This window comes from Ambystoma mexicanum, chromosome 12 (genome assembly GCF_040938575.1).
Source record: "Ambystoma mexicanum isolate Mex_15411 chromosome 12, UKY_AmexF1_1, whole genome shotgun sequence".
NCBI classification, from domain to species: domain Eukaryota; kingdom Metazoa; phylum Chordata; class Amphibia; order Caudata; family Ambystomatidae; genus Ambystoma; species Ambystoma mexicanum.
The window spans coordinates 171,069,101-171,083,554 of NC_090936.1; the positions used below are offsets into that span (position 1 = coordinate 171,069,101).

Sequence of the window (14,454 nt, forward strand, 5' to 3'; positions counted from 1 at the left end):
GCCTTCCTGCAGGATCTCCAAAGCTTACGACCTCTTGTCATCGGGAAGGAAGCGATCTTGAACCACAGCTCCCGGTCGTAACGCGCTACAATGGCGAGAGTGTTGGCGGTCTTGATGGTTGAGGCAACTGACGTGATGACTCATTGCCACATGGCATCCAACTTCTTCCCCTCACTGTCCCGGGCAGGAGGGGTGGAGGCCGCCGAAGAGGAGGAGCCTGAAGACTACTTTGTGGCTGCTGCCGAAACCAGAGTGTCCGGCGACAGTTGGGTCCGCAAGCACTTGGGTGCAGAGTCTGGCACCCTGTACTTCTTTTCGTAATGTTCCCCCTCTTCGCCGGGGCCGTGGACAGGTTCTTCATGAGGGCCAACCCCTCGTCCCAAATGTCATCCAGGAGTTGGACCGACAGGACGGTCTTCCTCTTGGCCTGGCAGCGCTGGTATGAGAAACATTCTCTCTCATTATCCTCCGGGACGAGCTGGAAGAGCTCCGAAGCCCTGGAGATCATGGCGTGAAGATCTGGGAGGTGGAGATGGGAGGGCCCAAACCTGCCGTCATCATCCGTGCCAGTCGTCGCCATGTCAGGATACAGCTCATTCCTTCGGGAGGGGTGAGGGGGGGGGGGTGAAGGAGTGCAGCGAAGGGTGGCAAGGAGGTGGAGGGTGAACTTTCCTCTCCTTGTTAGGTGGTTCCCCCAACAGGAGGGGCCGCGGGCGCAACAGGTATCCTTGTCTGGATCTCCGAGACCAGAGTATGCAAAACTGAGAGGATGTCCACCAATATATCTCCAGATGGCGGCGGTGGTGACAGAGGCGAACGCAGAGCCGGTGACAGCAGCGTAGGCTGGTTGTCCAGGCCCCTGACGCCCTGCTGTTGCTCATCGGCCTCCTTGTCGTCCTTATCGACTCACTGCTCCTCCTGAATGGTCTGGAGGCTGGTGAGCTCCTTCGAGGAGAGATCCGTGCCCTGGAGTACTACCTGCCCCGCCCCCTTTCTCTGCGACCGGGGGGACTGTTTCAGTGATGGTACTGGCATCTTCTCCAGTATCTTCTCTACGGGCTGAAAAGAGGACTCCCTCCTGGCAGGCAGGGAGACTATTCTTCTGCGGTGTGTCCTGCGAGTCTGCCACGGTGGCCTTTGCCAGGGACGCCACCACCCCCTCGATGGACAGTTGGGCCTTCGTCATATGCACCTGAGCCTTCACGGCCTTGGTCGGGCCTGTGGCCTTCTCCTTGGGGGGGAGGGTCAGCGGCCTGCTCCCCTTAGCCTTCTCCGGCAGGCCGGTCCTGTGCTTCTCCTTGAGCTTGCCCGGATGGTCCGATTTCCTCTTTGATTTAAATCCAGAGCGTTGGCTGGTGACTGAAGCTGCTGGAGACGCTGTACTCACCCTGGCTGCCGAGGAGCCCGTTTCAACGGCGCTCCTGGTGACAGTGGACTCGCGGTGCTTAGCCTTTTGTTGGGCCCCTTGGAGGGGTGCCCTCAAAGCTCTTAGAAGAACGCTCCGTTTTCTTGGTAGCAGGGGCGGCAAGCTGCTGGGACCCACCCAGAGCAGGGGCCTTGGCCTGTAGCCACTCCTTGAGCCGCTGATGCCGATCCTTCAGCGTGCGGGGCACCATCTCCTGATAAAAAGCAGTCCTCCTCCACATGCGTTGGGTCCGGGTACAGGCAGTAGATACACTTGGAATGCTTGTCGTCCGAGAAGACATTCCGCAAGCTGCAGTCACGAAGCAGCTCAATGAAATCCTACCGTAAGGGGCGCTGAAGAATCCGTAAAACGGGGCCCCGTTAATTGGAAGGTAGATCGATGGAGCGAGAAGCTCGACTGACTGAAAAAAATAGAGTCAACTCTAAAACGCAGTAAAAGCTTGGGAGCCAAGCACGAGGACTCCCAACACTTGAATGTGTGGTAGAAATCTGAAGATGGCTGCCAGAGGAGGGGCCTAGGTAGAGGGTAGTCATTGGCTGGGGCAGTATGACCCAGAGACTAGTGATTGGTTGTTAGGAGAAAGACCGTTCAGGAATGAAACAGATTTTTTCTTTACCGAGGATTCCCAGCCTGACGGGGAATATTCATGAGCATGTGAATCCATGCCAGACCCCATGTTGGAGAAATATATCACTGCATTATGTAAGCAGATTAAGGGCATTGCCAGGATGGAAACGAACAGCGAAGACAACACTGCATGGAAGACGAGGAGTGTGGGAGGGTATGATTATGAACCAGGACTGTCACAATTCCCACCGTTGGAGAAAGGGGAGCCCCGACCACAATATATACCATGGCCCCAAATGGATAAGGAGAATTTAAAGTGTACACTACCAAGTTTAACTTCAGGTGCGGTAAAGTGGATCTCTGAATTTCCCTTAGTTCAAAACCCTGCAACGATATTGTTCAATATCGTGTCAAATGCAAGGTATTTCACTGTTGTAGATTTGAAAAATGCCTTTTTTTCAATTCCCCTTCATGAAGATTGACAAGATTTGGCTTCCTTTTCGTATAGAACGATTTGCCTGAAACACACTTGTTTGCCCCAATGGTATTGTGAGCCCCCATCAATTTTTAATAGAGTCCTTCAGATGGACTTGGGTAATGTCCAACTAGAAAGTACCATAATTCAATATGTTGATTGTGGGATATTTTGACCCACTCAGCTGTGCTATGCTACATTACTTTACTGCATTGATGCAAGAAACACCACAAAATGGCTGCGCCGACTCCAGAGCGCGCCAAGATCTCGAAATTGCGTATTTGCAACAACCGGAAAATGGCTGCACTACCCTGCCACATACACTTCAGGTGGGGTGAAACAGAGTACTCAATGCGGGAATGTGCCAGTGTGCTCAGCAACATGTAACATGGAGTGAAGTGAAAGAGGCAGCATCATTGTGCTGAAAACCCAAAATGCCTCTTTAAAATGACACTTTCTCAACCTTAAAAGTGCTACTTGGCGCTAAATTCATCAATTTCTCATGAACCACTGTGATTAAAAAGGCCCTGCAATTCCCAGGATCATTCATTGCATCTCAGAGGAACCGGGCCTCATTTGAATAAAAGCTCCTGTCAAATGTATCCTTAAAAAATCAACCAGGGGCTCTTTTTTCATTTTACACGGGAAACGTGTCCATTTTCTTTGCAACAGTATCAAGTATCAGCCGTCCAGAGAAAGACTCTAAATAGATGCCCGTTAACTGTATCCATGCTGCAAAACAACTCCAGCACTCAAGAAAATAACTGCAGCTACAGAAAGTGTTTATTTGCTGGGGATGAAAACCAAATTTAAAGAAATAAATAGTTAAATGTTCTTTTTCCTGACTGAAGGGAAAATCGCCTATTTAAAAGTACATTGTTGTGTAAAGGCCTGATTACTTAGAAATGTAAACGGATTTGTTATTGTTAGAAATACACTTGTAAACTGTTTTAATTCTATAGGTTTAAAATCAAGATTTAAAAGGAGAAAATCAAAGCTAAAACCTCTGGAGCAGGAAAGTGGCTAATTGCTAGCCTGGAGGCTTTGAATACCCAGGAAAAGGGACTTCCAAGTCGCATCAGACATTCGTCTTTGCTCCAGGCTGAGACAATAGCAGGCTAAGACTCTCACTACTCGAGCGTGAGGGGCAGTAAACCTCAAGGGAGAGGCCCCTCATCATACTTCAAAGGAATTGACATTTGATTGCAGTTGGGGAAAAGGAACAAAATGTATTAAGTGACAATAGACTTCCTTTTGGTTTTAAAAAGCCTATGTTGTAACTAAACCTTAAAGACATTTAACTTTGCAGCAATAATAAGGAAAAATATGCAAAGTCTGTAGTTTTAAATCTAATTTTATGCTTTTTCTTTGACAACTTGGTAAAACTCATTACTGCATAAGGAACAGAAGTTGTAAAGAATAACAGATTGTGGGAAAAGTATTGATATTGCAAACACAACATTTTGTACACACATCCCAGGGGTAAATGCGCATCGGTGTACAAAGTTGGGACATTTTAGGCCAAATGTTTCACGGTTAAAATTGCCAAAATGTAGCAGAAAGGCAAAACCAGGTCCCACAGACTTGGGGTTTGGATTGAAATATGACCCACAAAATGTTAACTGTGTATCCTGGAGATCACTCCACTTCTCTCCTGCATCCAGGTAGGCGCTTCCAGCGTCTCTCACCCTGCATGAGCACTTGGTTGCCGTTTATACATACGGCCAACACAGCTCTGCTCCCACCCACATCAACACGGGTCAGTTCCCGGCCCCACACTCTACTTCCCCCGCTCCTCCTTTTCCTTTTACCTGCCCCTACCTTTTTCACTCTCTGGTGTGGGCTAAGTCGTCTAGAGCGTCTTTTAGCCACCACTCAGTGGCAATGCTCTAATTCAACAAATGAGCACATGCACATTTCTACAGCAGTAATCAGCTTTGTGACATGAATTTGAACTCTGGATACATCACTATGCAACATTGCAACTAGAGGTTACTCATGCCCTCCTTGCAATGTTTTTCGTTGTGTCTCCCAATTCAGGATTCCATGCAACCTGCCCATGCTGCCCTACTATTAGGACAGTTTTTGATTTGATCACCACATGAAGACTCATTGTGTCCTGAAGAAGGTGGTTAATAACTACTCAACCATCGAAACCGGTCGACCAGACCTGTTGTGGCTTCTCCACAACACCACACGATAGCCCCAAGACCAAGAGGAGGTACTGCCAAACTGAACCCTAAAACCTAGAGAAACATGGGTTTTCAGCAAACCACATGAACTAGTGGGACTGTGCAGTTTTAAGAAAAAAGCAAAACAGTTTGCTGAAAAACTATACTTTAGATTTTTTTTTCCCTCTTTAGTTGGACAACCACCCGCATGCAACAAGCTTTGAGGCACTAGGGTGAATAAAGGATCAATTACAAAAATCCCAATGTCTCCAACCTGTACATGTTAGCCAAAACTGTTTGGTTCATCACTACAAGATCTAATCCCCCTCTCTGATCAACCCACCACCTTGCTGGTTGCCCTCCTATCCCCTTTACAGGCTGTTGGTGTCAGCACTGCACGAGGCATATAGATAACCACATGCAGAGAGCCCAATTTATTTTCCACTCCTCTCCCTCCCAGACAGGCATCACAACACCACCTGTCCACAGCCAGGCAAGCCAAGATACAAGCCCCCTCTCTTCCATCACAGGTAGGGCATTGGGTGTCTGACCAGAGGGTCAGAGCAGTTCATCATCTAGTGCCAAACAATTAGGACCACCCTTCAATTACCACAACCATTCCTTTTTCTTTGCCTTTATCTGCAAACAGATTTTTGTTCCCCCGTCCAACCGTCCATTTTGTACCAGTATACCCTTACGGTTTGGGATGACAGTTGCTACCCCGGCTTATACAAGCCCCAATTAACCCTGTTACTTTTTGGTTTCCTTGATCCCACACGATTTCTTGAAATGTTCGATTTTGCGCTTGTCCACGTGACCAAGTGATAGCCAAAAGGTACCTTCGACTATCTCAACCTTTGGATAAGGGTGTTGCAGAAGCTTGTCTAGTGCACACAAAGTCTCCATTTCATAACTAGTCTCCCGAAGATTGCCTCTCCCCATAGAACAGGCTTCATCATGAACTAGCCAGAGTTACTGTAAGGTAAGTGAAATAATATTGATACAAATAACATCACAAGATGAACGATGAGGCTGTCTACCAAAAGCCGGGTGCTCCTTAAAGAGGCAGGGCACAGTAGAATTTCAGGGAGCCTAATCGGAAACTATCACGAATAAAGCACTTCTCTCCTGTTGCACCTCTGGTTTTACTAAAGCACCAATGTTCTTATAATAACCACCAATCACCTGTTTTGAACATTGCCATGCACTACATTATTGCTTCACAATACAAATATTTTGACGTAACAAAACGGGTGGGGTTATTATAGGAGTGAAAAAACTCTTCTAAAAAAAAAAGGAGAATCCTAGAGAGACAGTATTTCATTCCATTTGCAAATTCAATTTATACATAAGTGTGACTGAATGGCCATTTGTATTGTATACATGGTCTACAAAAGTAAGCAAACAATTCTATGGAATGCATATTTTGTTTCCGAGAACATAGTGCATGACAGTTCAAAAGAGATAGATTGGTTTATAACATTTTTGTCTAGTAAGACCAAGGTACAACAAAATAACTACTATTTTGTTGCAGTTCCGATGAGACCCTGAAAAGAAGCCATCTGATCAATGCTATGTTTTTAGACTCACAATGGATCCCAATCGCGATCTTCCACCCTTTGACTTTAAAAAAGATGTAATTGGCTAAGCAATCAGAATGGTCTTCCACGTCTCTATTCGATATTTTTAAGTTTTCCTCTAAAATCTAAACCTTTGGTTACACTTTTATTTTCGCTTTGGTTGGTGTTCGGGAGTTTTACTTAAGTCCACCTGTGGTAGGACTGTAGAAGACTCCAGCTCAAGAGTACAGGGCTCCAACCCTTAGATTTCACTTGAGCTACCCAAAAGCTTTGGTAGAAATGAACGAGCATCAAGGTTTAGTCTAGGAGGGAGAAGGGCTGTATTAAGTACAAAGACCTATGAGCACCCTTCTCGTCAAGAAAATACAGTGTTATATAAAACATATGCTTATTATATATATTAGGCAATGTGAAATTCAAAACAATTCAGGTAAGTAAAACAGTTCACACAGATATTTACACTAGGTATTTGCTGTGGCAATACTAATTTCAAACAGTAGACATTTAGATGATAATCAGGTACAATTGGGTACAATCAGGTACTACAAAGTAGTTCAGGTTAGCAAATCATACATTAACCAACATTTACTGAATTAGCAATACTGGTAGGTTTACTCTAGGAAAGCCTTTTTTTAGAAGTCCAACCCTATCTGGGGGAACGAAAGTCTCAAAAGTCAGATGGGGCACTGTGGGGGACCAGTAACCCTTGGGCAGAAGAACCAAGGAAGGCAAACACTGTCAGTTGTCAAATGCACAGGTGATGCTTGTTGTAGAAAGTAAATACATTCTGATTCAAAGGTTTCATGGGGACTGGGTAGGCCACCTGAAGAATTTTAGGACCTAGGATGGGTGTCCTTAGGCACGAGAGAACAGTTGTGTCGTCCACTTAAACGGGACTCAATAAGCTTACGGGGATTGAACAGCAGCACAACAACTGCAAAGCTAAGTACCCAGGAGTCCGACAGTACCTTCTAGGTTGAAGGAAAGTGATGTCACCAGTGGGTACCTCAGGTAAGACAGCAGCTCCAGTCTGGGTCTATGGCCTTAGCGGCAAGAGGAAGAACCTTTGGTGGGGCAGGCAGGCAAACTCTGTCACAGGGATGCCCAGCAGACAATCTTCACGGCACTTGGGTGTGGAGGATCGACACAGGATTAGGAGCGACGGTTGTCACCCCGGCAGACTTGCTTCTTTATCTTGGTCCTTGACTTTTCTTAGGGGAGTTCTACGATAGTGATGGAGTATCTGTAGGCTCAGAGAGAAGCCCAGAAGTTTGCAGCCAGAACCGCGATCGACGAGACTATGCACCACAACAGTGTAACGCTCACTTGACTCCCACAGGGGCGCTGGCCTGGTTTGCGCTGCTGTGACCTCGTCTAAGGTGATGCGCAGGGTTCGGAAGACGGACTGGACCGGGCCCCAGATCTGGCTTGTCTGACTCGCAGAAGTATCCTTCTGTAGGTGAGAATAGGGGGTTAACTGTCTGCGGGGTAATGCAATCGGCCTCCCACTTACCCCTCGCACCCTCCTCAAAACCCTTCTGTGCTTCCCTGTAGCGTCTCACCTTAGGGTCTGGAAGGACAAGCTCTCCATCCTGCTTCTGATGCAGGGGCGCGTTGGTATCCAGTTATGTCACTGGATTTTCGGATGGGTGAGAACCAAACTTGCTTGGCTTCCAGGTAAGTTTTTTTCTATAAGTGGTTCCCCTGGTGTCCATGCATTAATGTTCTAATGCTAGTGTCTTTTTCCCCATAGAGGCCGGGGTACGGTATGCCGGGGAACAGGCACCATCCTGAGGTGAGCGGTGAAATCCTTGTGGAAATTAGGTAAGTCTTTAATGAGTGTTTTGGTAATGTCTTTTCATTCACTCATTAACGCTGATGTCTTTTTCCCCTTAGGGGCCGGGGGTCCGAAAATGCCTGGATGCGGCGCGGACCCGAAATGAAAAGGGAATGACCCAACAGGTAAGTCTTGACATGGAGTTTTAGCTTCCCTTTTCCCTTCTTTCTCTCACCTTTGTTCTTGTCTTTTTCTCCCTAGGCGCGGGGGCGCGACTGCGAATCCGGATGGTCGCTGCTGAACATGGAGGCGCCCTGTAAAGGTGAGTAGAATGCGGCGCTGCAGCTATCGATGCGATGTGCTTTTAAAAATAAATGTCTTCCTTTTCAGGATTGTCGGCGAAATGTCTCTGGGATGCAGATTTAGCAGGTGAGGCCTTTTCCTTCTTCTGTTCTCTTGTTCCCTTCCTTTGCAGGTGATTCAGGATGCTGGCAGGTGTGGCAGAAGTCAAGATGCAGGAGCAGACACGGTGAGCGTCCAGCTGCTAGATGCAGAACAACGCGAAGCACGTGTGGCTGATCGGGTGTGGTTTAAATAACCTTGGAAGAAGTTCCTAGAATGTGTCCTTCCTCCAATCAGGTATGTATCCTTCCCCGACCACGCCCGGGTGGTAAATGAGTCCCACAGGTAAAGTAGTTCCTTTCAGGCCTCAAGGAGGCCGGGGTTCTGCAGCATGGTCTGCATCAGGTAAGTGCACCCAAACACTTTCATAATGAGCCTATGGCGCCAGGACGGACGTTTTCTATGAGCCTGGCGATATAGGCGCCAGGACACTGTCCAAAGGGCCCCTATAAGGGGTTGCTGGGACCTTCCCCGGGGACTTGATGTCCGCTTTTGGGGACGCAGGGCCTGAGCCGGCTCCCCGGGAGCGGGCATCGTGACAAGCAGTGCCAGAGGTCCCAGGATATTTGGGTATTACAGGCCTGGAAGGTCGCAGCACTTTGTGGGGTCGCTCAAACTGTAGCTGTTCTCGGGACTGGTTAGGTCCACCAGTACAAGGGAGGAAGTTGTCCGTCTGGATCGTCCCTGTCGCATGGAAGAAAGGACTGGAGCAGCAGCCATCACTTGTCAGCTTGGCAGTTGCTGGAGGTAGCTGCAGATGTCCTCTTCTTTCTTCTTCTTTGGAATGGATCTTCCAGTGGTCCACTGGCTTTAGCATTAAGATCACCCCCCTTTATGCAGGAACTCCGCCAATAAGCATGCATGCAACATTCAAACTTTGGATGGTGGCTGAGACAGCCAGGAACCCAGTTAGAACTGGATCCAAACAGACACATTGAAGGACAAAGACCTGAGGAGTTTTGGTGTCCTCCCAGCTTACTGTCCTCCCAGACACACTGGTACCTCCCGGCTGTCTTTCCAATGGGAGCACGTCGAAGACAAAGGAGTGAGCAGGACTTCCCATATCCAGGTTAGCAGTGGAAGGTTCAAGAAATGGCAAGCCAGCATGAGTTGGTGAAAAAGACAGACACCTTTTTATGTCAATTGTGACCCATGTGGCCTGTACCGCAGCTGCGACAGCAGCCTGCATGTAAAAATCACGAAAGATGGTAGAAAACATACACTGCCACCAGCCACTCACTTGCCACTGTAACTAGAAAGTTACAGGAGAAGTGAGAAAAGGGTTACAATCTGTCCCCTCAAGACTCCACACAAAGTGGGGTGTTATGATATCACATAAGAAAAGCATGTGTAGTATAAAAAGGTATCCCACTATTCTGGTATATTAATATAGCACAGGAAAATAAAACCAAAGCGGATGCTTGAATGACGATAAAACTGAGTTACTGATCCTCGGCTCAGAGCTGGTAATCAAAAAACTTGACCCGAACTATGCCTCACTCAACATCGACAACAATGTCATCAAAGTGATGCCTGCAGTCAAAACCCTCGGGGTCTATCTTGACTCAGCACTCACCTTCAAGAAACAAACTAACTCACTAGAATCCTCCACTGCAGATACTTGTAAACTGATCCGTGCATGTAGACCATTTCTAACTGAAACTAGCTGCATTACTCTAGCTAATGCACTCATCATATCCAAGCTGGATTACTGTAATGCTCTATATGCAGGATCTCAAACTCTCCAAAATAATGCTATTAGAGTAGCTTTAAATATTCCTTATAGAGCTCATATCTCCACCTCTAGAAAAAACATCCATTGGCTAAAAATCAAAGATAGGATTGCCCTTAAAACCCTCTCTCTCACCTCTAAATGTCTTAACAATATAGCGCCCCCTTACCTAGCAAACAGAGTCAACAAGAGAATATCAAACCGTCCCACTAGCATGACCAATGCCTACACTTTAGTGGTGCCTAGATACAAAATGAGCACAGCTGGCGGCTCCAGCTTTCCGGTCATAGCTGCTCAAACCTGGAATAGACTCCCTCTTGATCTCAGAATGGACCAACCCTATCCCAGTTTCAGGCGGAAAGTCCTCACCTGGATACGCTCCAATGACACTTAGCCTGGCCCCCTACTGCCACTTACCCTTGAGATCTGATCTTTGTAATTAGATTAATTGCTCTCTGGGCATCTTGCTTTATCTGTATTTTTCATATTCGCTTGTATATGTACCTTGTTTCTATGTTTACTGCATAACTGCATTTTCCTGTAACCAAGTCTCAAGTATCCTTGTACTGTCCGCGCCCAGCTACCCTTTTTTGGGTTTGGTTTTTGCGCTATACCAAACAAACAAACAAAGCTCAATGAGCTCCAAGCAACACGGCACAGAAGTTGTGTGCTGCAATAGTGCAATACAGATGCCATTGAAAAAGATGGAGGAAAGCAGACTCCATCAAAGTTAACCAAGAAGGGCTCCCAGAGTCACAGAAAAAGAACAAATGTGAGAAACAAGGTTCCCACTCACTCAGGGGAGTCGGAAAAAGACCCAATAGTCCAGCAAAACTGCTGGGGGACTCACTAAGAGGTGAGAATCACACACAAGATAGAAATCCTACCCAACACTTGGATATCCGCTAAGAGATTTAATTGTCAAAGAAAAGATGGATCACTTGATGGCAATGTCGTTGACACCTTAAAGAAATCATCAATCTGGGGTTGTTTTCCAATAATGGCAAGTTTAACTATTGCACTGTAAAGACCCATGTGGATACAGGTTGCTTACTGGTAGCACTGTCAATCTGCCAGCTAATCACAGGGCATGAACCATGCTAAAAACATGTTGTGCCCTGGCTACTGTTTCCTAGGCTGGGATTAGGTAACCGAGAACATGCTGTTCATAAAGGCAAATGTTCAACACCTGATTGAAAAGTACAGTCTGGTTCTTAGCATTGCCTCAACTCTTATTACTTAAAATAATGAAAAGCACAGTTCAGAGGCAAAGCAGTACATCCTAAATTATATCACATCGACCCAGTGGACAATTTTATTACACTTTTATAGTACAGGTTAGAAATTGCCAATTCCCATACTCAGTAAAATGAAATACGATCTCACCAATAGACGAGCCACAAGTATGGCGTTTGTTGATTTAAAAACTCCTCATTAAGACCTTCTTTGTAGGGTGGCGCTTTACAGTCCAGTGGCATGGGGAAATTCAAGAGATAGCTAGAACAAAGAAAAAAGCAAAAATCCATGAATAGGTCGAATTTGAACAGAAGAAAATTTAAAAATGCCTATATGTGTTTAAGTTCAGAACGTTCATTGGACTTCAAAGCATGTAGCTTTAAAAAAGTCACAATATGACAATGCATTACTTACCATATTCACATGCTGTGCATAGTCTGACATCCAGTGGTCACTGCGGAGTATTGCATTTTGTTTTTCGTAGTCGAAAAGCGGACGTCGACAAGGCGTGTCTGTAACACTATCCCTATAGTGACGTGCAGTGTACCCACAATCCCTCACGCGTCGAGGTCCCTCTATTTTTTCTGCCCTGACGGAGCCTATTAGACATGAGTGAGTACAGAAAAGAGAGAAAGATAAGGATGTCTATGTTCCTTCCATCCGAGCGGGGAGGAAGGGTGGGCGCATGTGAATCTAAGCAGATACAACCATCAGAAATGCTTTTACGGTAAGTAATGCATTGTCTTCTGATGTTTGTTAATCTGCTTAGAATCACATGCAGTGCATAGACTAGCGAGCAGTACCCGGAGTTAGAGGTGGGTTGTGAAAAGGAACAGTAGAAAAAAGATGTCTTAAAACTGCTTGCCCCACCTGGGAATCAGATCTAGAGTGGGCATCTAGACAGTAGTATTTTGTAAAGGTGTGTACAGAACTCCAGGTTGCCGCTTTGCAAATGGACTCCAGAGGGACATTTGCAATGAATGCTATGGAAGCCCCAGTGCCTCTAGTAGAATGTGCTCTTGGCTTGAAGGGTAGTTCTCTCTTAGCAAGAGAGAAACAGAGTGATGCATTGGACAATCCATCTAGATATAGTGGATTTTGAAACCGAATCTCCTTCTCTTCTTTCTGCCACCGAGACAAAGAACTGATTAGTCTTTCTCAGAGGTCTAGTTCTTTCCATATAAAACATGACAGCCCTGCACACATCTAGTGTATGCAGGCTCTTTTCTCCTAAAGGTGAAGGTTTCTGAAAGAATGTTGGTAGTTCTATTGATTGGTTGACATCGAATTTAGAAATGAATTTTTAGTGCAAACCTAGGATGTGTGCGTAGAACCATCTTATTCTTGTGAACTGTTACAACATATCCTTGTGAACTGTTACAAAGGGGTCTAGTATAGAGAGCGCTTGTAGTTCACTCACTCTCCTAATGGAGGTGATAGCTATTAAGAAAGCAGTTTTAAGAGTGAGGTTCTTAAGGGATGCTTTGTGCATGGGTTCAAAGTGTGAGCCCATAAGCCTGTTAAGTATCACATTTAGGTCCCATCCGGGAGCTGGGTTAGCTATAGGAGGGTGTATTCTCTTTACTCCCTCCATGAAGGCCTTAATAACTGGGACTATCCACCATGACACTTTGTGTTGAGAAGTGGTGTATGCGGAAAGTGCAGCTAGATGAACTTTAATGGAATTAAAGACCAAACCTGAGTCTAATAAGTGAGTCAGGTAAAGAACAATCTGTGTGGGAGAGCAGTCAACTGGGTTGAGACTCCTATCTCTACACCAGATGACAAATCTTTTCCATTTGCTGGAATAGCAGTAACGAGTGTTAGGTTTTTTAGCCTCCCTAAGAATGTCCAATAATTTTTGAGGGAGCTGTAAATGTCCAAATTCTATTACCTCAGGAGCCAGGCTGCTAAGTTCAGGGTCTGTGGGCATGGGTGTAGTGTTCTGCCCTTGTCCTGAGACAGCATGTTGTACGGGCAGGGAAGTTTCACTGGAGGAGATAGAGACATTTCCATCAAGATAGCGAACCATGGCTGCCGGGCCCACATAGGGGCCACTAGCATCATGGTAACTGGTTCCTGGTACATCTTGTGCACTATCTTGTTGAAAAGGGGAGTCGGGGAAGGGGGGGGGGAGCGGGAACAAATTTCCCTGACCATGGTATCGATAGGCAAACCAGCTCTCCTACTTCTACTGGACCTCTCGACGGCATTTGATTTGGTCGATCATGACACCCTCTGCCACCACCTCTCTACAGCGGGCAACTTCTCAGCAGAAGGCACCGCTTGGATAGCATCCTTCCTTAGAAGCAGAGAAATGAAAGTCTTCTCTGACCAAGCCTGTGCCCAGCCACATTTAATTAAATGCGGTGTCCCGCAGGGGTCCTGCATTTCTCCTACACTGTACCACCTTTTCACAAGGTCACTATTCAAATACCTCTATGCAATGGGCATCACTTACACCAACTACGCCGACGACACATGTCCTCATCCCTCTCACAGGAGATTACGAAGACTCTAACCTCACCATGGACAGACAGGTCAACGCAACCTCCTCAGCAGCAGTCTACCACTCAAAATGTATTACTGCCGCAAGGCCCTTCCTCTCACAGGAAAACTCCCTCACCATCGCAAGAGCAATCATAGGCTCCCGCCTAGACTACTACAATGCACTCCTACTAGGCACCTCAGCCAAAAACATTAAAAAACTTCCAGCAGCCACTGGAATCTCGAAAATAGACCATATCTCGGCCACCAGAAAATCCGTCCTCTTCAAAGCACTGGCACTCACCCAAAAATGTCATCACGACACACACCGCGCTACCTTGCTCAGAGATTCTCTGGTTCCCCTCCCCCCTCTCAAACAGACCAACCAGATCTAGCCACACTAACTGCCTAGCAATTCCAAAAAGCATCAGAACCAGAGCAGGTGGCGCTAGCTTCCCAGTCCTCTCCGCCACCAACTGGAACCTGTTACCCGCCGAGATCAGAGGCATCGAGTCCCACCTGGGCTTCAGGAAAGCAATACAAACTATGCTGTTTGTATAAACCCCACTCGGACAGTGTCAACTGTATAACCTTTGTAAGG

At 46.5% G+C, this 14,454-nt stretch overlaps 1 protein-coding gene across 1 annotated transcript in view; it reads right to left on the reverse strand.

The window, feature by feature from the left end:
* The window catches only part of ZFC3H1 (zinc finger C3H1-type containing), a 1,590,362-nt gene that overhangs the window by 221,987 nt on the left and 1,353,921 nt on the right, over window positions 1–14,454 (reverse strand). The window contains exon 28 of the mRNA XM_069628251.1: window positions 11,517–11,627. Within this exon, the coding sequence (XP_069484352.1) occupies window positions 11,517–11,627 (111 nt within the window). The remainder of the gene's footprint in view (window positions 1–11,516; window positions 11,628–14,454) is intronic.